This window comes from Nymphaea colorata, chromosome 1, assembly GCF_008831285.2.
Source record: "Nymphaea colorata isolate Beijing-Zhang1983 chromosome 1, ASM883128v2, whole genome shotgun sequence".
In the NCBI taxonomy this organism is placed as follows: domain Eukaryota; kingdom Viridiplantae; phylum Streptophyta; class Magnoliopsida; order Nymphaeales; family Nymphaeaceae; genus Nymphaea; species Nymphaea colorata.
In genome coordinates, this window is record NC_045138.2 from 43,627,468 (window position 1) to 43,649,364 (window position 21,897).

The window sequence follows — 21,897 nt, forward strand, 5'->3', positions numbered from 1 at the left end:
CATACATCATAAGAGGGAAAAACGAAAATACATCCTTCAATGTGTAGATGAATACAAATGACCTGAGCATTTAAATGGTATTCTAATGGGGATGTCATGAGGTGAATGCCCAACTGGTCCGTATGATCGAATTCCCAACTTGAAGCTTAATTTTTCTAGTCAAATCAAGGAAAAAGGAATCTGTATTCTAATTGGCCTAAAATTTGTCGCACAACAGGTATCCAAAGCCAATATCCAATAGAAAACCAACAGTATTATATGTGAAAGAAAAAGGTTGGGTCTTAACCTTAGCATATCCATTCTTGGCATCTGATCCGATTAAATTCAAATGTGTTAACAATGTCCAATATTGTGTAAAATTTTCCAACTCTCTAGTTTATGCGAAAATACATCCTCCAATGTGTAGTGCCGTGGTTAGCACATTTAATTCCATATTTGCAGAACAAAATTCGCAGCACATCCACAGCATTTTGAGATGAGATGATGAGAATACAAGGTGCTAAACAACGAGATATACATTAACAAATTATTTTATTGAAAAAACATGCCAAAGCTTCCATCGATGTTTCCATGCAAATGCAATGCTGAGCATACCAATCACAGCAACTAATTAAGAAAAGGCATATAATAAACGTGGAACATCTCCCCCTTACTGAGGCTAAAATATTTCGTACCTGCAAAGATGCGAATCACAACACCAGTTAGTAAAAATCACTGACCCACAAAATCAGAGATTAATATGGACTGACTAAAAAAGGTATTTGTGACATTTCCTCTTAGTTGATAGATTTGAACATAATAAGCAGTTCACTGACCATAAGGGAAATCATAAAATCTATTATCAAGAGCACAAACACCTGCACCATGAACCATCAAATTTCTTGGGATCTAATTCAGTTTATATAGTCACGCTGGAACTGCTACTGGCCTCTTGCTTGTCTTGATCCCTTTGATTGCTGCAAGAAATTTCTGAAACTTAGTATGGAGTATTTGAAATGTATAGCAGTAACTTCTGCATCAAGAATATCTGAGTTGATTGGCTACGCACCTTCTGCATAATCTTTAGCTCCAAATACAGCAGACCCTGCTACTATAGCGTTTGCCCCAGCTTCAATAACCTGTCATCATGGTGGATAAATTAGCAAAATCATTAAATAACATCGAGGGGATTGCAGGTCCAGATGGAACCTTGTAAGCATTTGAAGGGCCTACTCCACCATCTACTTCGATCCATGGATTCACGTCCTGCAATTTTTCCCCTTCGTGACTTATACATTCATGTACAGTGTTTAAAGAATTCAAAATTTAGTCACAGAAATTAAGCTCCAGACTACCTTCTCAGCGCATAATCTTCTCAAGTTTGATATTTTCTTTACTTGACTTTCAATGAAGCTCTGCCCACCAAAACCAGGATTGACCGACATTATCAAGATCAAATCCACAGCTATTCAAGAAATTGAAAAATCCAAATGGGCAACATTAGTATCATTTCTGTGGCATAAGCGAACCTTAAATATCAATAATAGGAGCAATGCAATCAATAGGACATTGCATATTAAAAAAAACCAAAGATGTAATATGGGAAAGAGATTACAGCCATGAACTCTTGCACATATTACAAGATTGATCATCAGGAACGATTGTGGAGTTATCAAACATTATCACTACCATTGATTTAACCACTCCCATATACCACTTTAAAAGAATAAATCCACCATATATGTTCCTCCTTGTATCATCCAAAGAATAAGGTACGTAAAGCTAGCCTTCACTCCATTCATGCATATGTCTCCTTGCAAATGCATAACATGCACAGGCAGATCTGTGGATCACATCTCTTCCATGTGCATCAAGGTTCTTTTGTTGCAGACACTGGAAACACAAACCCATGAAAAGACTGAAAATATCCCCACATTACCTAATTAAAGTGTCTGCGGGCCAAGAAACCTCTACGAACATGGATAGAAGGATCAGATAAAAGCCCTCAACCTAGAGATAAAGAACTCAGAAATGGATGTGAGAAAAAACGACACTTGTACAAAATGAAGGTCTTTTCCAAGAGACAAACAAGGCATTAAGTGGACTCCTGATCCAGCAGATTTCAGCATATCTGTAAAATGTTAGAATGTCGGCCAAAGATTTCCACTATCCAACAAAATTCAGCTTTAACAATTTGGCCATAACAAAACAAATTATTGGCATTGAGATGACATTAGGACAGGTGATAATGCAGAATAAAGAGAGAGAGGTGTTGATGGAGGGGACAGGGAAGGATCATGGTAATGAGTTAAGACCGATTATTCTCTCTCTTTCTCTCTTCTTATTTCTTCTCCTTGCCCACTATCTTCCTTTATCTCGTAAACTTTAGTAGTATTGTTCAACAGACCCATCTAAGTTATATTTAATGGTATAGCCTAACCTACTTGCATCCATTAATATCAGCATAACAAGATGGTACAACCAGGTCATATGTGCCTTTTGTAAGAAAGGAATCGATCTCATCTTACATAGCTTGTTTCCACTTAGGATCCAACAAAGCCTACTGATGATTAAGTGGCACTGACATGGCTGACAATGTGGAGATAAAATTCTTCATACGAACCCAAGTCTTGCTTTTGAAACAAACTTAAAAATGGGATGCAATCTATGTCACATAAGTATGGGTATGGGTGCCAGTATGGGTTCCGCTACAGGTACGGGTGTGGAGCACTGTCAAAAAATTTGGCTATGGGGACACAGCAGTCGACAACACACGAAATATAAACAACATAGAAAGTGCTATTAAAGAAAACTAAGTTGCCGGTCACCGGAAAATCCTGCTGAATAGGTGTTAGACAAAGGACATGAACAGCCCTTTCTGTCAAGGGCTCTTCATTTCCTTGTATATACATGATGGCTTAAGAAAAACCTATGTAGTGGACAAAAGTGAACTTGGTCAACCATAATTTTTCAATCAGTGGGTCTCCTATATAGGAGTTGTGGGCGATCGCTGCGAAGTAAAAAGGGCAAATACGAAATTCACTTGGTATACCATAAATGTTTCATAAATTCACCTTGTCTGGGCCTTGGTCGGGCACCTTCTTGACAAGCAGTTGAAGACTAAACTCTCTAGTCGACGCAACCTCAGATGTGGCCGGTTGTGTCTCAGACTTAGCCGGCACATGGCATACACAAATCCCACCTATGTCCGACCCTGCCTCAACTGTGGCCGACCTCTGGCCAGCCGCTCATGCGACCATTCGGAGGTTGGCCCATGTCAACCGCAGTGAGGGGCAGCACAGACGATGGTGATGGCTGAAGAGGTGTATACTGCAAAGGAACGGCCGGTCAGGTACGAGGCCTGGTCTTGTTCGGTTTGTGTTAATCAAGTATAGCATTCGGGGGTGCACGACGAACCGCAGAATGGTGACGATGGGGATTAGTAGCTGCAAGACCATGCTCACTGAGGGTGGTCATGCCATTGGGCTTGAAACGCATTGGGACCAGGCTCTGTGGGGTGGGTGATGGCGGTAGAGGACTGAAGCAAAGCCGTACTATGGGCAATGGGCCCCAACCACCAAGGCACCAGACAACTGGCATACCAAGCCACCACAACTGGCATACCAAGCCCCTTCCTTTTCAGTGATGACCCTCCATCACAACGACCCAGTCCAATTCAGATCTGAATCATCAATCTGATTTCAATGCCTAAAGGTTATTTGCAGTAGGCATCATTCCTCAAACAATAAAACATATTCCCAGATCTAATCTCAACTGTCAAGAAATTTTTTACCTTAAAGAAAAATCCTCTTGCTATCAACGATCAGCTGCAACATCAGTCATCATAAGAATTTTAGATCTGATCATAGTTAATATTCAGATCTACAGCTCTTCAATTTGTTTGCAACTCAAAACGAGGAAAGCAACACTCAGATCTCCACTGTGACAATCTCAGATAACAAAAGGATTATTACCACAACTTCAATGACTATCCAGTTTATTTTTCAGATCTAATCACTGACTGTAGTCAGATCTCTACGACAACCATTAGTTCTGATTATTGTGGTCCAACACATCTACAGCAAAACTGAAACCACGATCACTTAGTTCTTCTTTAATGCCCATGACCTGCAGTAGCATCAACCACAGAAAAGAAACCTGGCTCTCTCACCATGTTGAGGATTCAATTAGAACAGGCCAGATGCAGACGAGAGACAGAGAGAGAGATTGTCACATTCATTAGACTCCTAAACTACTCTTAAATAGAGATTAGGGTTAAGTAGAAAATAATTAGGCATATGTAATCTTTTTAAATTACATATGAGTACTAAAAATAAAAAATAAATTGCTTTTAACAAGCACAACTCATGTTTCATTTATATTATGTTCACATTTGGAAAACCTACACGTCTATAGAGTATAGAAAAACGCTTCCTTTTTCCTTTACTGAAGATATAGCAACATTCAGTTAAAAGGAACTTTATGTACCTTAAATAAGCTACTCCTCCACAACTACTGTTTTCCCAACAACAATTCGAACTTTTTCATGAAGAAAAATTTTTCTCTAATGGTTTGTGTGTGCAATGAAATCCATAATAAAAAGAGAAGGGAATTCATGGAAGACTTTTCATATTTACCATCAAGAACATATTCAATTGCACTTAATGGAGTTCCAGGGTTTAATACGACTCCTGCTTTGGCTCCTAAGCTTTTCACCTGAATGAGGAGAAAATGTATAAACAACAAAAAAAAAACATGAAAGTCACCATCCTACAAGTATCATTTAACTAATACATGCAATCCAATTTTTTTAAACAAAAAGGAACTTGCAAAACAAATAAACACAGAAGAATGTTTAAGCAGCGGAATCTGTAAATGTATACCACCAAAAATAGAGATAACGAAAAAGCAGGCAACCATAAATAACAAAAATTAGTAGTTGGAAGACCTTTTAGATTGAACGGAATTGTTCTTGACATCAGGAACCTCTCGCACAGAACCAAACCTCAACTAAGCATATTTTTTTATTAGAAATTATGCACACATTTAGTTCATGTAAGGCAAGCCCACCTGAAATTCGGCTTCAATGGAAAAAGTGCATTACTATCATACCAGGCAAAATAATGCCCTATCTTAAAGCAAGCCTGAACCTTCTTTAGTGGTGAGCCTTACCAAGTAGCTGCTTCCTAGAAACGGCTTCAGGACCACAGAAATCCCTGCCAAAAACTTCCTCGGGTACTATGATTCGCATGTTCAGAGTTGCCTCGGCTCTAGTTTCAGAAATGTCACTTACTGTTTTTATATCTTACCTTATTTCTCACTTTTTTCCTTGAAGCAAAATTTCAACTTCAAAAAGAGAAATTTATTCACTTGATTTCCCTTTGAGGAAGCACATCGAAGCGAGTATCTACTTAAGTACCACTTTTAAGTTTTTATTCTCTTCATTACTTATATAAGATTGTTAACATATCATGTATAGGGAACCGGGTCTGGATCCAGACCCGGTCCCATGGGCACGGGTACCGAGAGTGGCTCGGTACCCTAGGCGGGTTTCCCTCTTATTTAATCTCACTTATGGTGTAATTGTTGATTAAGTGGAATAACATTTTCTCTCTCCTAGGGTTGCGGTTTTGCCCCTAGGTTAGAGCTTCTCCGTGGTTTTTCACCTCTCTTTGAGGTTTTCCACGTATATTGTGTGTTCCTTTTCTTTCTCTCCATCTTGGTGTGTGTTTCTACATGGTATCAGAGCCAACGCGTGAGAGATCGTTGGTGTGATCGTCGTGTTTCCGCCGTTTTTTGCCGCTGCTGTTTCCACTGTTTTTTCTGTCGCTGCTGCGCCGCCATCCAGCGCCGTCGCTCTCTGCTGCGCCGCCGCCGTCCAGCGCTGCCAGCTGCGCCGCCACCGTCCAGCGTGGTTGTTCTCTGCTGCGCTGCCGCCCTCCAGCGCCGTCGCAGTCCAGCGTCGTCGCCCGCTTCAGCGCCGCCGCCGTCCAGCGCCACCGCTGCCCACCGCCGTCGCTCTCTTCAGCACCGCCGCCGTCCAGCGCCGCTGCCTCTTGTTTGTCGTCTCTGGTGCTGGGTATTCTTTCTCCTTGGTGATTGTGATGGCCGAGGATATGTCCCTCAAGATCGATGATGCCCTAGACTCGGGCAGCAATACCAAGAGCGAGATCTTGCCTGTTCAAGTCACCTCCATCCGGCTGAACAAGGATAACTATCTCTCTTGGTCGGCTGCCCTAGAAATTGGGATAACCAGTCGTGGTCGCCTGTCCTACATTACTGGGGAGAAGCCTGCACCTTCAAAAACCGATCCGCGATGGGCTACTTGGGCGTTGGAAGATAGTCAGGTTAAAGTATGGATTATTAGTTCTGTTTCTGCAGATATTCATCCTTTGATCTTGCGTAAATCGACTGCCTACGACATGTGGACTGTGCTTGCACGGATGTATGGCCGTAAGAAGAGAGTATTGCGTACGTACCAAATCAAACGTAGCATATACTCTCTTAAACAGGGTGACTTGTCTGTAGCCGCTTTCTTTGCAGCCCTAAAGACTAAGTGGGAGGAACTTGACTACCATGTGAATGATGACTGGCACTGTGGGTCTGATCATGCCTTGTACTGGGACAAAGAATGGATGGATCGGACGTTTATTTTCCTTGGAGGCTTACGCGATGAATTTGAATCCATTAGGAGCCAAATTCTCAATTGTGACGAGGTCCCCGGAATTGAAGAGGTGTATGCCCGTGTGGAATCTGAGGAACAACGTCGTCAGGTGATGCATATTGACACCAGTCAGGGGAGTTCTCCTTCAGCCTTTGTTAGTCGTGCTTCTGGGATTGGACAGCGTCCTGTTCGGCGGTGTAGCCATTGCAACAAATCAAGACATTCTGTTGATTTTTGTTGGGATCTTCATCCTGAGAGGCGGCTTGTCCGGGGTCGTCCTCCTTCTAGCCGCCGGAGTCCTTCTGTGCCTGAGCCTAGTCAGAGTAGTTCTTCAAATGTTGCCAAATCTAAGCTTTCCTCCGATCAAATCAAAGAACTGCAAGCGTATATCAGCCGGCTGTCTACTACTCAGGAGGATACTTCCACGTCTGAGGGCGCTAAGTTAGCCCAAGCTCTCGTGGCCACTAGTGACCAAGGTAATTCCTCACATGGTGATTGGATTGTTGACAGTGGCGCTACGCATCATATGACAGGGGACCCTAAGATGTTCCAAGAATACAAATTGTCTTCGGGGCAGCAACGTGTATCTATGGCTGATGGTTCTTCTATCTCTGTGGCTGGAAAAGGAAGTTTGTCCTTGTTAAATAAATACTGTCTTCATAATGCTCTTCATGTTCCCAATATTCCTGTGAATTTGTTATCTGTCAGCAGCATTACTAAAGAACTCAACTGTAATCTGATCTTTTCTGCTGATCGGTGTTTTCTGCAGGACTTGGTGACGGGGCAGAAGATTGGGATTGGTTCGGCTATTGATGGACTCTACAGACTGCCTGTGCAGGTTGCGTCCGCTCTTATTTCAGCCACTAGTGGACAGGTGTCAGGCATGGAAGACAGATCTACTATTATGCGATGGCACGAGTGGCTTGGTCATCTTCCGTTTCCATTGATTAAGAAGTTGTTTCCTAGTTTGTTTCATTCTGTTTCCATGGACTCCTTCACCTGTGAAGTGTGTCAGTTGGCTAAACATGTTAGGGCCTCGTACCCTATTTCATTCAATAAAACCACTCGTCCATTTGCTTTGGTTCACTCTGATGTTTGGGGTCCTTCGGGAGTACCCACTTGTCGTGGTTTTCATTACTTTATGACCCTTATTGATGATTACTCCCGTTGTACGTTCGTGTATCTGTTGAAAGAACGTAGTGAAGTTCCCGTTATTGTCAAAAATTTTGTGGCCTTTGTTGAGACTCAGTTTCAGACGTCTGTCCAAGCTTTTCGCACCGATAATGCTAGAGAGTATGTCTCTCAATCCCTAGATGATTTCTTGAAGAGCAAGGGTATTGTTCATGAAACGTCATGTAGTTACACACCTCCCCAAAATGGCGTGGCTGAACGAAAGAATCGCCATTTGCTTGATGTTACCCGGGCTCTTCTGTTCCATCGACAGGTTCCCAAGCGCTACTGGGGTGATGCGCTTCTCACTAGTGCCCACCTTATCAACCGTATGCCTACCCGTGTGTTGCAGGGCCATTCCCCGTACTCTATGCTTTGGCCTACTCAGAATCCCTGGCCTCTTACTCCTCGGGTGTTCGGGTGTGTCTGTTTTGTTCATGACCATAGTCCCACCCTCAAGAAACTTGATCCTCGGTCTATCAAGGCTGTCTTCCTGGGGTATTCCTCCACTCAGAAGGGATACAAATGTGTTGATCCTACCACCTCTAAAGTCTATGTTTCCCGGGACGTCACCTTCCATGAACATGAGGCATACTTTTAGGTGAATCCTCTTCAGGGGGAGTATCTAGGGCACAGTAGTGAAGAGTATTCCTCAAATCAGTTGATTCAGTTTACGGATTTCTTGGATTACAAGGCCAGTGACAGTGTGGCAGACACAGTCAGAGATGATAGAGACCGTCACATGGACGAGGGCCTTGTTGATAATCAGCCTACAGCCTGTGATCATTTGTTTGGCCAGGTGTACAGAAGGAAGAAGACAGATGTGATTGAAAATGTTGATGTAACCAATCCCAATCTTGTGAGTTCCGTGATTGAAAATGTTGATGTAACCAATCCCAATCCTGTGAGTTCCCCGGATGACCAAAGTCTAATCAATGAAGAGCTTCCTATAGCCCTGCGCAAGGGCACCAGGTCTTGCACTTCTCATCCTATTCAGAGATTTGTCTCTTATGCGAAATTGAGTAAGAATTACAAATGCTTTATAACATCCTTGTCTAAGTCTGTTATTCCCAGGTGTGTGGAAGATGCTAGAGAGAATCCTAAATGGCTACAGGCCATGACAGAGGAGATGAATGCCTTGGCAAAGAATGACACTTGAGAAGTTGTGGATATTCCCAAAGGGACTCATTTAGTTGGTTCAAAGTGGGTGTTCAATGTGAAGTACAAACCAGATGGTACTGTGGAAAAGTATAAGGCTCGGCTTGTTGCAAAGGGGTTCAGCCAGAAATATGGTATTGATTATCTTAAAACCTTTGCCCCTGTTGCCAAACTGAAAACTGTGAGGGTCATATTAGCACTTGCCGTGAAAAAGGGGTGGAGCATGGATCAACTTGATGTTAAGAACGCATTCTTGAATGGCCATCTAGAAGAAGAGGTCTATATGAGTATGCCTCCTGGATATGTTCAAAGCAGAAAATGCTGTCATCTCAAGAAAGCCTTGTATGGATTAAAGCAGTCTCCTAGAGCATGGTTTGAAAGACTGAGGATAATGATTAAGACAAATGGATACAAACAGGGAAATGGTGATCACACCCTATTCATTAAGCAGAGAGATGGCCTGGTGAGTCTTCTGCTTGTGTATGTTGATGATATGATAGTCACAGGTGACGATGAAGAAGAGAAAAAGAAGATGAAGGAGAGGTTAGCTGCTGAATTTGATCTTAAAGATTTGGGTAAACTAAGGTACTTTCTGGGGATAGAGATTGCTCGGTCAGAGACAGGGCTGGTTATGAGCCAAAAGAAAATACACTCTGGATCTTCTAAAGGAGACAGGCAAACTTGGATGCAGACCCTTTCTAACTCCAATGGAGTCTGGTACAAAGATAAGCATCAAAACTGGCAACATCCTAGATGAGGAAGGAAAAGGGCGGTATCAGAGGCTGGTTGGTAAGCTCATCTATCTTACTCTTACTCATCCTGATATTACTTATGCTGTGAATGTGTTGAGTCAGTTTATGCATGCTCCTACTGATTGTCACTGGAAGAGTGCAGAAAGAGTGTTGGGGTACCTAAAGAATGACCCAGGAAAAGGATTACTCTATACTCAGCAAGACCAACTTAATATTGAAGGATACTCTGACGCAGATTGGGCAGGATGTACTGATACTAGGAGGTCTACCACAGGGTACTGCATCTTTCTGGGGGTAACCTGGTTGTATGGAGAAGTAAAAGGCAGGAAGTTTGCTCTAGATCCAGTGCTGAGGCTGAATACAGGGCTGTGGCTATAGGAGTTACAGAAATGTTATGGTTAAAGATTCTCCTAGCAGATATTGGTGTTGAAACAGAAGAGAAGATGAGGATGTACTGCGACAACAAGTCTGCAATTAACCTTGCGAATAATCCCGTTCTGCATGACAGAACTAAACATGTGGAGATTGATCGCCACTTCATACGGGAACGCATAGATTCAAAGGAGTTGATCCTACCTTATATGAAGTCTGAAGATCAAATTGCAGATGTTCTAACCAAAGCCTTATGTACATCTCAATTCGAGAAAAATGTAAGCAAGCTTGGCATGTTTGACATGTATGCCAAGCTTGAGGGGGAGTGTTAACATATCATGTATAGGGAACCGGGTCTGGATCCAGACCCGGTCCCATGGGCACGGGTACCGAGAGTGGCTCGGTACCCTAGGCGGGTTTCCCTCTTATTTAATCCCACTTATGGTGTAATTGTTGATTAAGTGGAATAACATTTTCTCTCTCCTAGGGTTGCGGTTTTGCCCCTAGGTTAGAGCTTCTCCGTGGTTTTTCACCTCTCTTTGAGGTTTTCCACGTATATTGTGTGTTCCTTTTCTTTCTCTCCATCTTGGTGTGTGTTTCTACAAAGATAAATTTCTTTAATTTGACACAATAAAATCTAAAAATGCTCTCTTTAAAATAGATATTTAGCTTTGTCAAATATATTTACCTTTACATAATGCTGTTTTTTTCAATAAAAACAAGAACATTCACCTTTTTCTTTATTCAGAATAAAATCATTAGGTTAGCAAGTTTTAGTTTAAAGAATGATTGAACAGAAGATATCTTTTTGAAATTCATGTTGGGAAAACCTTAAAAGAGACAAACCATGTGCATTCAAGTTCAACCTAAAAAGGCTTGGAGATATATACATATATAGTATTGGTTTTCTATACCGCACAACTGCACCTCATGTTTCTTGAAATAAAATCATGATATTAGGTCATGAAATCTTGATTCTGTTTAATCATAATGAGACACTATTTAGACTGTTATCTTGCACACATGGCAATAATAAATTTTCACCATGCAAACATACATGTACATCTTTAGGCCTTCTTCGGGCATCCTCTCACACACAAATGCAGAACATTTAATATATGTGTGTTTGCATCCACATGTTTATAATACATAAGATTCTCCTTAAATTGCTTCATATGCTCTCTTTGGCAAAGACTATAAATAAATTAGCATATAAATGTAGCCCTATTTATGTTAAATGACAAAAAAAGCTGGACTCACTTGATTAATTGTTCTGTGCAAATGAATAGTGGAGGACTGCTCACAGTGGATACTGACAATGTCAGCACCAGCCTTCACAAAATCTGGTACACGCTGCTCAGGCTCCACAATCATCTATTGGACATATAAGAGCAGCTGGCAATTAAATTCTATAAAAGGTCCTCATATTTGCTTCAAAAAGAAATCTCTTCAAAATTTTACTTTCTATCTAACATATGTGCAACATATAGGCCATAAAAGAATACACAGATACAAAATCTTACCAAATGCACATCCAGTGGCAGATCTGTCACAGGACGCAAGGCATCAACAACAAGTGGCCCAATGGTGATATTCGGTACGAAACGTCCATCCATCACATCAACATGAATCCAATCACAACCTGCTTTTTCCACAGCTTTAACCTGCAAGTTGCTATATTCAGATTCACACTACCACAATCACCTTATGAAACATTTATCTTAATTATACAGGACAAAATTTGAGCATGGTTGTCCAACCATGAACATATTCTGTTGCCAGAGTTGTAAGTTAAATCATCAATACAACATTAAATGACATTTATGGTGATTTGCTGATATAATAAGGTACAGGTTTTTTTAACCCTATGGTCACATGCCAATATAAGCTAACGTTTACATATGTATGCATTTTTTTCTCGAATTTTGTTCTCATGAATATGGTACTAGCATAATAGCTTTTGACAAAATTAGGATTTTTCCATAAAGCATGAAAGTGGAAATGAAAAAAGGATTTTGTGCGTAAAGGATACAAAGTCATTATGCTTTCTCATTTTGAAAGTAAGTGCGTAAAGTATTAGTGGTTGATGTAGCATGAAGTTCTATATTGCTTCAAATATGAAGATTTAGCAAATTGATTGCTTATCGTATGTCTTATGATTAATTGCCAAAATTTCTTTTGGACTGATTTTGCGGATAGAGCCTATTTTGACAAAATTAAATCTCATCAAAATTTTAGTCAACAAGAAATATTATTAGGTTCTTAACCTTTTGCTTGAACCTTTTTTGTCTCAATGTCAACCAAATTTGGATTTATATTTTGGAAAAGAGAGGCAGAAAAAACCAGACTGCACCTTTTAGATGGCAAATATTTCAGATATGAGTTCACCATTACTTAGGTAAGTAAGAATAAGAGTTCAACACATAGTAGAAGTACAATGTTAAAGGCAATTTTTTTCTTCTTTCAGGAACTTAAACATGAGATCACAGTGTTTTTTCTAGGTCCTCTAACCTCAGATATCAGAGTTACGACAGTTACCTCATTTGCCCCATTATCAATGGAAGTAAGAAGAAGAAGAAGAAGAAGAAGAAGAAGAAGAAGAAACCTGTTCTCCCAACTTTGCAAAGTTAGCAGAAAGAATTGAAGGAGCCACCATAATGTCATTCTTTGAGCACTTATCCACTCTAGCCGAGGCCTTAACTACCAGTCTGGCTTTTCTGCTGATGATTAATGCATAGATGGATTCAGTGAAAAATAGAATATGTGAAACATCAGAGAATGAAATAGTCATAGTAGTCATACTATGATAATGTCTTGAAAGGTGGCAAATATTATCAAAACATTTACCATGGAGCAGGCACTGGTTAACAAACAATATAAGCAGGAAATCAGCAGCCTTTCTCATGAAAATGGAATTCAATACATTAAACTCAAGATATTGTCTATTCAAGTATAATAAACAGATAAGAGAGTAAACTCTGGAAAGGAGAGTGTGGACTTTCTAGGAAAGGTGACAACAAGGATGCATTACATGATGATTAAAGTAAGCTTTACAATCACATCATACAAAACCAAATAATTTGATCCTTCTGGCAGAAAGAAACAAGAATAGAGAGGCTTGTGGTTTTTCCTGAGAATTCAACAGGAAACTTGATATACACTAGAAGCAATAAACTCGATATCGTGGCAAAAAGCCATCTAAATAATTTGATCATTTGTGAATGCAAACTACCTATTTCCAACCTGTTAAGACTTTTTAAATCTCATAGAGATTTAAAAATTTGACTAAACTGCTGAAAACACATCCCACTATCATTATAGTAAAGAATAGGGTGCACTTGCTGTAGAACATCCTGAGCATGGCAACAAAGAAAAAAGGACAGATCCATTCTTCTTCTTACATATGCAAATTGCTAAGGGTTGCATCTTACTGTACATGCCTTTTGCTATATTCTTAAGCGGTATTCTAGTCCCTGTAACATACTTGTAACAGTAATAATGTATTAGAGACTTTTGTCTCAGCGTAGTTTTTTTCCTAGGGCTGAGAAAGATGCCCTCTATATTCTTCCTTGTAACTCTTTTTATTGCGTTAAACAAGAGAAACTTCATCTATCTCTTGGACTTCTACTTCCTTTCCTCACTCTCTTTCAGACCCCTGAAGTAAGAGAAGCAGATAGTTACTATAAGGCTTCAAGTTGGAAAAGAAGTACATATGAGCTGAGGAGATTAGCAGGTGTATTTGTGTTCTCCTCTTGAACGATCTGCACCAACCTCAAACATTGGGCTTGGGTTTTCCATGGTAGGAGTCACATGAACCTAGGTTGTATCAAGTTTCAATGAGCCATAGAATTTCTAGAGCTTTATCCAACGTATGTCAGTGCGATAAATCTGGTCAGTCTGAGCTATATGGTCATTTTTTACTGACTATTTTTTTCTGGACCAATCATTTTCAAGTGTTGCATCAAGAGAACTCATATTGGGGCTTAAATGCCAGCCTTTGGTCAAGCTTGTTCATTTCTTTTATGACATAAGTTGTGTTTTGTTGCGTAGAGAGGTGGAGAAGAGGGAGAAGAGGAGAACGTGAGGAAGGAGGAGAGAATAGGTAGCCTTCATCAATCTTTCGGCTGCTCCTTTTCAATTAGACTAAATAAGGATTAGGGTTATGTTTAGCCCTTTACATAAATAGTCCAACAAAATTTTAAAAATTCAAAAAGCTACCTAATCTTAAATTCCAAAATACATAAAACTTTAAATACCAAAGCAGCACGTTTTCTCAACACTCCCTCTCAAGCTGGAGCATAGATGTCTATCATGCTCAACTTGCTACAACACTTCATGAAATTGGATATCGGAAGAGCTTTGATAAATATATCTGCAGGTTGGTCTTCTGAAGCAACATACTCAGTAAAAATAATCCCTGCTTGGACCAAGTCTCTAATGTAATGACAATCAACTTTAATATGCTTAGTCCGTTCGTGGAAGACCGGATTATTTGCTATATAAGTAGCCGCTTTATTATCACATTGCATTTTTATAGGCAATTCTATCTGAATTCCAAGACCTTCTAGCATGGCTCTCACCCATGTGATTTCAATGGCTGTTTGGGCCATGGCTCGATATTCTGACTTTGCACTAGATCAAGCAACAACAGCCTGCTTTTTACTTCTCCAAGAGACTAAGTTGCCACCAACAAAGATACAAAATCCCGTAGTGGACTTTCTGTCATCAATTGAGCCTGCATAATCTGCATCAAAATAAGGTTCTATCTGAAGTGAAGAGCTTCTTCTAAATAATAGACCCTTTCCAGGGGAGCCTTTTAGAAATTTCAATAATAACATAGCTGCATCCCAATGAGCTTTTCTTTGTTTATCCATAAACTGGCTTAGTTTTCTCACAGCAAATGATATATTTATCATATACGTGAGTACGAGAATTCATAAGAATAAATGCTGGTTTAGTTCCAGTCATTTGGAGCCAACCACATCACAGTGCATCGCTGGATCCACCAAATCCCAAGTCTCCCAAGAGAGAAGAGCATCCATTTCCTCCTGCATGGCTTGCAGCCACCTTGAATCTAACAAGGCTTGATGGCTAACAAGGCTTGATGGTGAGATTGATGGTGAGAAGACGGGATGATGTGGCTAGACAAAGCTCTATCAAACTGCATCAAACTTGTACTCAAATGGTCAGTAGAGACAGAATTAGAAATCGCATGTAGTGTGCACTATCGCTTGCCCTTGCGAATAGCAATGGGGAGATCATCTGCAGTGTGATCATCATTGAAACCTGAGTCAGTCTTATCAGCGGAGCTTACCTCTTGAGAAGGCGCTGGTGGGCGGTTGAGAAAGGGACCCAGACGATGAGTGTAAACTAATGGAGGATCAAGGAAACGTTCACATGACATAGATTGAGATTGAGGGATCGACACAAGTGACACTGGTGGAATAGGAAGAGGAACCGGTATAAGCATCTCAGACGAAGAAGAAGTCGAAGGAGAAAAATAAGGACGAGATTCAAAGAATGTAACATCCGCACTAATAATCTCTTTCTTGGTCTGGGGATCAAAGCACTTATATCCTTTTTGATTGGCAGAGTATCCAATGAATACACATTTGATGGCTTGGGCAGCAAGTTTGTTTTTGTCTGGGCTTAGGATGTGTGCAAAGCAGGTGCATCCAAACACTTTGGGAGGTATATGAAATAATGATCGATATGGATATAAAAGTTGAATGGGAATACGTTCTTGGATGGCTGACGAGGGTAATCTATTAATGAGATAGCATGCGGTAAGAACGCATCACCCCAAAAAGAGGCAGGCATGTGTGAATGCAACATGAGGGTACGGGTCACATTTAGAAGTTGTCGATGTTTACGTTCGGCAACACCATTTTGTTGGGACGTGTGAGGACAAGTATATTGAGGTCGAATTCCATGATTGGCATAAAATTGAAGTAGCACGGATGATTTGAATTCAAGAGCATTATCAGTGCGAATATTTTTGACAATAAAACCAAACTGAGTTTTTATTTCTTTGACAAATTTCGGAAGAATACATATGATTTCCAATCTTTCCCGTAACAAGAATACCCAACTGACTCTAGTAAAATCATCAACCAAAACAAGATAATACCGAAAACGTGAGTGAAAAGGAACCCGACTAGGACCCCACACATCCACATGAATGAGACCAAATGGACTTTGACTAGATGGACTCTGACTCGATGGAAAGCTGCTCTGTGTATGTTTGCCTAACTGGCAAGCATCACATAAGAAGGACTCTGATGCAGTAATACCTGGAAACATGCGACGAAGTTTAGACACTGATGGATGACCTAGTCTGAGATGCCACTGGAAAGAAGAAGTCTTCAAGGAGAATGATGATCCAGCAACATTTACTGGAACAGACAAGAAATAGAGACCCTCACGTTCATGGCCACCACCAATCACCTTCCCAGTTAGTAAGTCCTGAAAAGAACATGAACCAGGGTCAAAAATGACTTTACACTATAAGTCAATAGCCAGCTGCTTAACAGATAACAAATTAACAAGAAACTGAGGAATATAGAGCACGTGAGTAATAGTGTCTAAATGTGGGAGATAAATATCACCGCTGCCCAACACAGGAGATAGTTTGCCATCAGCGAGTCTGACATGCTGTGGTGTAGAGAATCTGACTAAAGATGAAAAAATGTGTGATTGATTACAACAATGCCTGGAGGCACCAGAATCTATCATCCACATCATATCTAGGCCATCGGTAGGAGCACCAAAAGAGAAGGCTGAGTCTATTCCAGTAGTATTGGCATATGAGAAGGAATTTCCAGTCATCTTGTAGTCATTGGAACTCTCGAACACATTACCATCAGCCATAGTAAAATTCCAATCAAAATTTTGGGCATAATATGTATGTACAGATGCAGCAGTCAACTTCAATCAAGAAATGTATCTTTACGGATCACAGAACTCCAAAAAAATAATAATAATAAGCAGTCCCAACAGTCCCAATGCCAACTGACCCACATGTGACTGCACACACCCCCAACAGTCCACAATTCTACTCCACCTGAATATTAGATGGCTGCTACAACAACACACTTAGTAACTCTGCACACAACTGACATATGTCTAGCAGTCTACCATTCTGCTCCACATGAACTATGTGATAATCAGATCATGTCTTAATACCACCCACGTATGGCACACAATATATAGGAAGCAGCAGTCAGACACCACAGAAAAAAATCTCTACTATCCTCAAAGATTATACGAATATCACACGCTATGCAATAAGGGAGAATCTGTAATCACAGAAACTAACCAAATCTGAACCGTATAAAAGGGAGTAGATAACAGATTACAGAGATTTGAATCAATTGCTGCGGATGATAGCAGGCCCACGAACACAACTCCAAAAGACAGCTGCTGATCTCTGCTACTTATGGCTGACTGTTGTTGTTGCCCCCCACATATGATCAGCGTAACATCATCCACGTCAAGTTGTTGCTAAAATAGCCTCCATGATCAGCAGATCATTTCTGCTCCACATGCCAAACTACACCCACAAACAGCAGCTAAAGCCTCCACGATCAGCAGGTTATTTATGCTCCACACGCCAATCAACAGCCTTCAAACAGCATGACTCCACACACAACAGCAAAAGGGCAGCTCTGATATATAACTTCACAGATCTTCTTCTACAACAACAAAAAAAAACAAAAAAAATCAGATCTGTTTAGGGCAGATCTGATACAAGACTTCATAGATTTGCTTCCAACCAATCAGCAGAAAATCAGATCTGATCTTCCACGGCAGCAACGTCATCAAGGTTTCTCCATGTCTTCCACGGCAGCAACAACACAAGGGTGCTAATCACGTTTCTACATGTTAAACATGATTAGCCCCTTTCACCAAACAGATTACTTGCTTTTCTTGAAATCAGTAGAAAAAAAAATATAGACGTGAACCCTAACTTGGAGGAAGAGGCAAGAAATAAAAGAAGGAATGTGAAACCCTAGATAGCACAGTCCTAGGTCTAGGGCTCTGATACCATGTTACAGATTGCAGGAGACGAGAGAGAGATGTTGAGGAAAGGAGAGGACGAGAGAGAGAGAGAGATGAGCCAAAGAGATCATTCATTAACGTAACCCTAATCTCCTTTTAAAGAGATTAGGGCTGGCAGTACAAAAACAGTCCAACTACTATAAGAAAGTATTTAAAGACCTCCTCTCTAACTTTCTAATATTTCAAAAACACTCTTTAATAGAGAACTGGTTACTAGACAACCACACAAAACATTGGTGAGAAGCTCGCCGGAGGGGACATTGCCAAAGGAGAACCTGCTGGAGATGGTTGTAGAAGCAAGGAGGCATGTAAGTGCAAACACAGGCAAGGGTTTCAATTGATCCCTTAAGAATATCTTTTTCTAATAGAGAGGACAATGGCCCGGTGCAACTGGCCTTAGTGGATGCTCATTGACCACGTCAAGTGTCGTGTTGAAGCCACACCAGCACCATCACCTGCAACATGTCAAGGCACGTGTTGTAGCTATTTAGGCACATCCATGTGAGATAGCTAGGGACTTTGATTTAGGGCACATTACAATTGAACTATTGTTTTATTTCTTACCTCTTTTGTAAGTAAATATAAGATTTTTAACATACTAAATATGTTATTGAACTTAGTTACTATACATAGGTTCATTGTTCTTTTGCTTGATTTATTAGTATCTACAATCTTGATTTTACTATTAGTTGGGTATACAATTAGCAATTTGGTCACTAGATTTCACCTGAGAGTCTGATTACATGTGTATGTTAGGTAACTTGGGTTAGGTTAGAAAACCATAGTTAGATCATGGGCCATAACTGCTACAACTACCTACGTATGTATCTCATTATATCCCTTTGGTCCTAAGCCGGAGAGATTATTTTGTCCTCATTGATTCTGAAGGCAAATGGGTGACCAAATGGAGCCTAGTGGTCAACCTGATTCCCTGAGGCTCCCCGACTTACCCACAGCTAAGCAAACTTGGTATTCCTCTTGTCTATCCTCTTTTTTAATCCAGCTGTAGTTTACCTATTTCATTTTAATTACTACATTTTTTTAGATATTTTGAGGTGAATGAACATTGTTTCTGAGTTTGTGAAATAATTAACTAAAGCGGAGAAGGACTGGTTTGAGAATCAGTCCCTCGTTGCATTCATTAGTTTTAGTTTCATTTATTTAGCATATGGGTTGGCCTGTTTTCCTATTTTAGTTAATGCTTTTATGTTGTTTTACTGTAGATTTCAGAGTTTCTATTTTGATCAAGTAGATTACACCTTGGTCTAGTCATTAAAATAGGTAGAAATAGGGTAGGATTTAAGGTTTCAATCTGGCCCAGTTCAGTGTCAGGCCTGAATATTAAAAGACTCAAGATGACATTTCATGTGGATTTTTTGTGAGGTCTTTAAAATTTCAGGAACAGGTGACCTTAGATGTATAGAAACTATAGTGCAAATTCCATAATTTCTAAGAGTTAATTTGTAAAAAAATTTTGAAGTTGACCTGACAAAACGGGTTGAGCATGTGTCAGGTTTTTTATTTTTCCTTTTAATTACTTTTAAGTGATCAATAAATTAGGAAGAAATCTGATTTTTTTTTCCTAGTTGTTCTCTAATGTATCCCAAGTTAGTCCTGGTCTTAGTTTGGATTCAATTCACTATTTTAGGCCGGTGTATTGGTCGATCTTTGAAACCACGCAGAAATTGCAGCTTCCTGTTCTCTAGATAGACTAGAGACTTGTGGGGGAAAATTTCATATACCAAGGTTTGCCTTATTTTCTGTATGTGGCAAGTTTAGGTGCATAGAATCAAATTTGGGAAACTTCAGAGCCAAATTAGTCTATATTAATAAAATTCAAGATTCTCAGAATCTAGAACTTTGACCACATTGTTAGAATTTTTCCTGTGCCGTAGGAATTTGATTTTTCAGTGCTTTCTTTTTCTGTAGTCTCTTAGAAGAATCCAGATTAATTGTAATGATTTCTACTCAACTTTAAAAGAACTTCCACTGTTCTGTTTTTTGCAATTTCCTCATTCTGTTCAAAGTTGTTCTTTTCTGTTTATCTGTTCTTAAAAAGTAGGAGTTTGTTAAGAAGGCCAACAGACTACACCAAGCAGCATGATCATTGTTAAGAAAAAATAAGTTTTCTTCGGCTTCCTGCTTTCCTTTTAACTCCGTTCTCTGTCTTTCCTTTTAATTCCAAAATTAGGTTGCATAGACTAATTGACCATAACCAATTTTTGTGGAATTTCCCAAACAAGTGGCAAGTCTCACATCATCTCGTCGCATTGGATTACTTGCAGTTAATGTTGTTTGTCCAAGGGATGCCTAATGGTAATACTGGCAATTATAAACTCATTGTAACTAAAAAGCTTCATCTACTTATCTCGTTTTTCTTTCTCTTTCTACCTTTCTTCTAGTCTATTCCACCTACCAGTCAAAAGAAGGTGGAGGATGCAGGACAAACAGATCTAACAATAGGTCTCAAGGATAAAATCCAATCTGCCAAAACCAAAAGGAATCTCCAGAATTTCCATTCTAGTCCTTTATATATTGTTCTTCCAGTAGAATTAACCACTGGAGAAGAAGTAGAATTTCCATTCTATTTCGAATCAGATGCAAGTCTTCCGGTTCGGCAGAAGTCGCCACTGAGAAAAAGAAGAACCAGACTTGCTATTTTGCGCCAGAAAATGGAGGGACGGGATGGAAGATAAATCTAGACTTTCAATGAACGCCAACAACTCATTTAGGGACCGACCGAGCGAAAAGACGGGCAGCAAACGAAGTTCAAACATTAGCAAATTAAGGACCTCGTTTCATTCATGGCTCTTCCAATCGAGTAGCGTATAGCTGAATATTGAAAAACTAGATCCCCAAACGCTACGAAATGCGGAAATTAAACACACTAGGACAAAGACAGTTTCGACTCACCCTTCTTCGCATCTCATATTTACACGAACTTCTTACCTCAAGGAGACAGACAACCCACGAACAAAAAATTCTCTATGATATACTGACAGGAACTCTCCCACCCAGAGAAAGAGAGAGAGGGAGAGAGGACCTGCTTGAATTCACCAGCCTGTTGGCAGAAAGAAATGAAGCTGTTGGGTTAACTGAGGTGAGAACAGCACTTCGTCGCGACCCCTCGATCACCAGGCGAGGGTGGAAGGATTGACTGCCGCAGCAGGCCGATGCAGCTGACATCTTTGACCTCCTCAACAAATAGAACACCAAAATGCACCTCCCTCACTTCCCCCGCTTCCTCGTCCTCCTGTGCTCTCTACCGGTCGGGCGCGCAAGGCGAAAGCAAACGTCCACCAGCACCTAAGACGATAAGGGAGCTGTGCTGAAGTTTCGGCAGGCCAAAGATAGCCACGTGTCCCGTCACGCTCTCTTATCTACCTCTGACCACGGTGCCTCAACCCCTAAGGGCCTCCGGAGACAAACCAAAGCCAGGTTGGCCCCATCTCTCTTTGTCTCCTCGATGGTAGACCAACCCCTTGGTTGTCACGTATCTTGTGGTCCCGCCCTCAAGTCAGTCCCATTATAAACCTATCCGCCGCCCGCCGTTTTCTCGACAATGATGCCCTGCCCTCGCATCGAGACATTGCCCTTCCTACCGAGTCCCGACGAGTCTGCCCATGTACTATTCCTTTAGTCTACTGTGATGTGCAAACTCCATCGACTCCTAGCATGCTGCTTGTTTGTCTGAATCGACTGTGTGAAACTTAAAAGAGAGCATAGCAGCATAGAACTAAT

General features: G+C 40.5%; 1 protein-coding gene across 3 annotated transcripts; it reads right to left on the bottom strand.

Annotated features, from left to right (window-relative positions):
- Positions 1 to 514: 514 nt before the first annotated feature.
- LOC116255712 (ribulose-phosphate 3-epimerase, chloroplastic) lies at positions 515 to 21,519 on the bottom strand. Of its 3 annotated transcripts, none has more exons than XR_004172926.2 (10): positions 21,200 to 21,518; positions 12,701 to 12,815; positions 11,619 to 11,759; positions 11,356 to 11,469; positions 4,617 to 4,695; positions 1,335 to 1,444; positions 1,189 to 1,245; positions 1,049 to 1,118; positions 816 to 956; positions 515 to 674 (listed from the first exon to the last, which is right to left on the bottom strand). XR_004172926.2 is itself a non-coding variant. In XM_031631649.2 (10 exons), exons 1-9 carry the CDS (start codon positions 21,340 to 21,342, stop codon positions 907 to 909), a joined length of 876 nt encoding a protein of 291 aa, XP_031487509.1. In that variant the 5' UTR covers positions 21,343 to 21,519; the 3' UTR covers positions 515 to 674; positions 858 to 906. The 3 variants fall into 3 exon arrangements, 2 of the variants coding, with proteins under 2 accessions (XP_031487509.1, XP_031487499.1); XM_031631649.2 differs by having other exon boundaries at positions 858 to 956; positions 12,701 to 12,812; positions 21,200 to 21,519; XM_031631639.2 differs by having other exon boundaries at positions 858 to 956.
- Positions 21,520 to 21,897: the final 378 nt, after the last annotated feature.

Excerpts from the sequence above, each read along its gene's own strand:
- LOC116255712 (XM_031631639.2), bottom strand. The coding sequence starts at position 21,342 with ATGTCAGCTGCATCGGCCTGCTGCGGCAGTCAATCCTTCCACCCTCGC. Across the intron at positions 11,470-11,618 it reads TGCCACTGGATGTGCATTTG|ATGATTGTGGAGCCTGAGCA; the intron begins GTAAGATTTTGT and ends TATGTCCAATAG. Across the intron at positions 1,246-1,334 it reads GAAGATTATGCGCTGAGAAG|GACGTGAATCCATGGATCGA; the intron begins GTAGTCTGGAGC and ends GAAAAATTGCAG.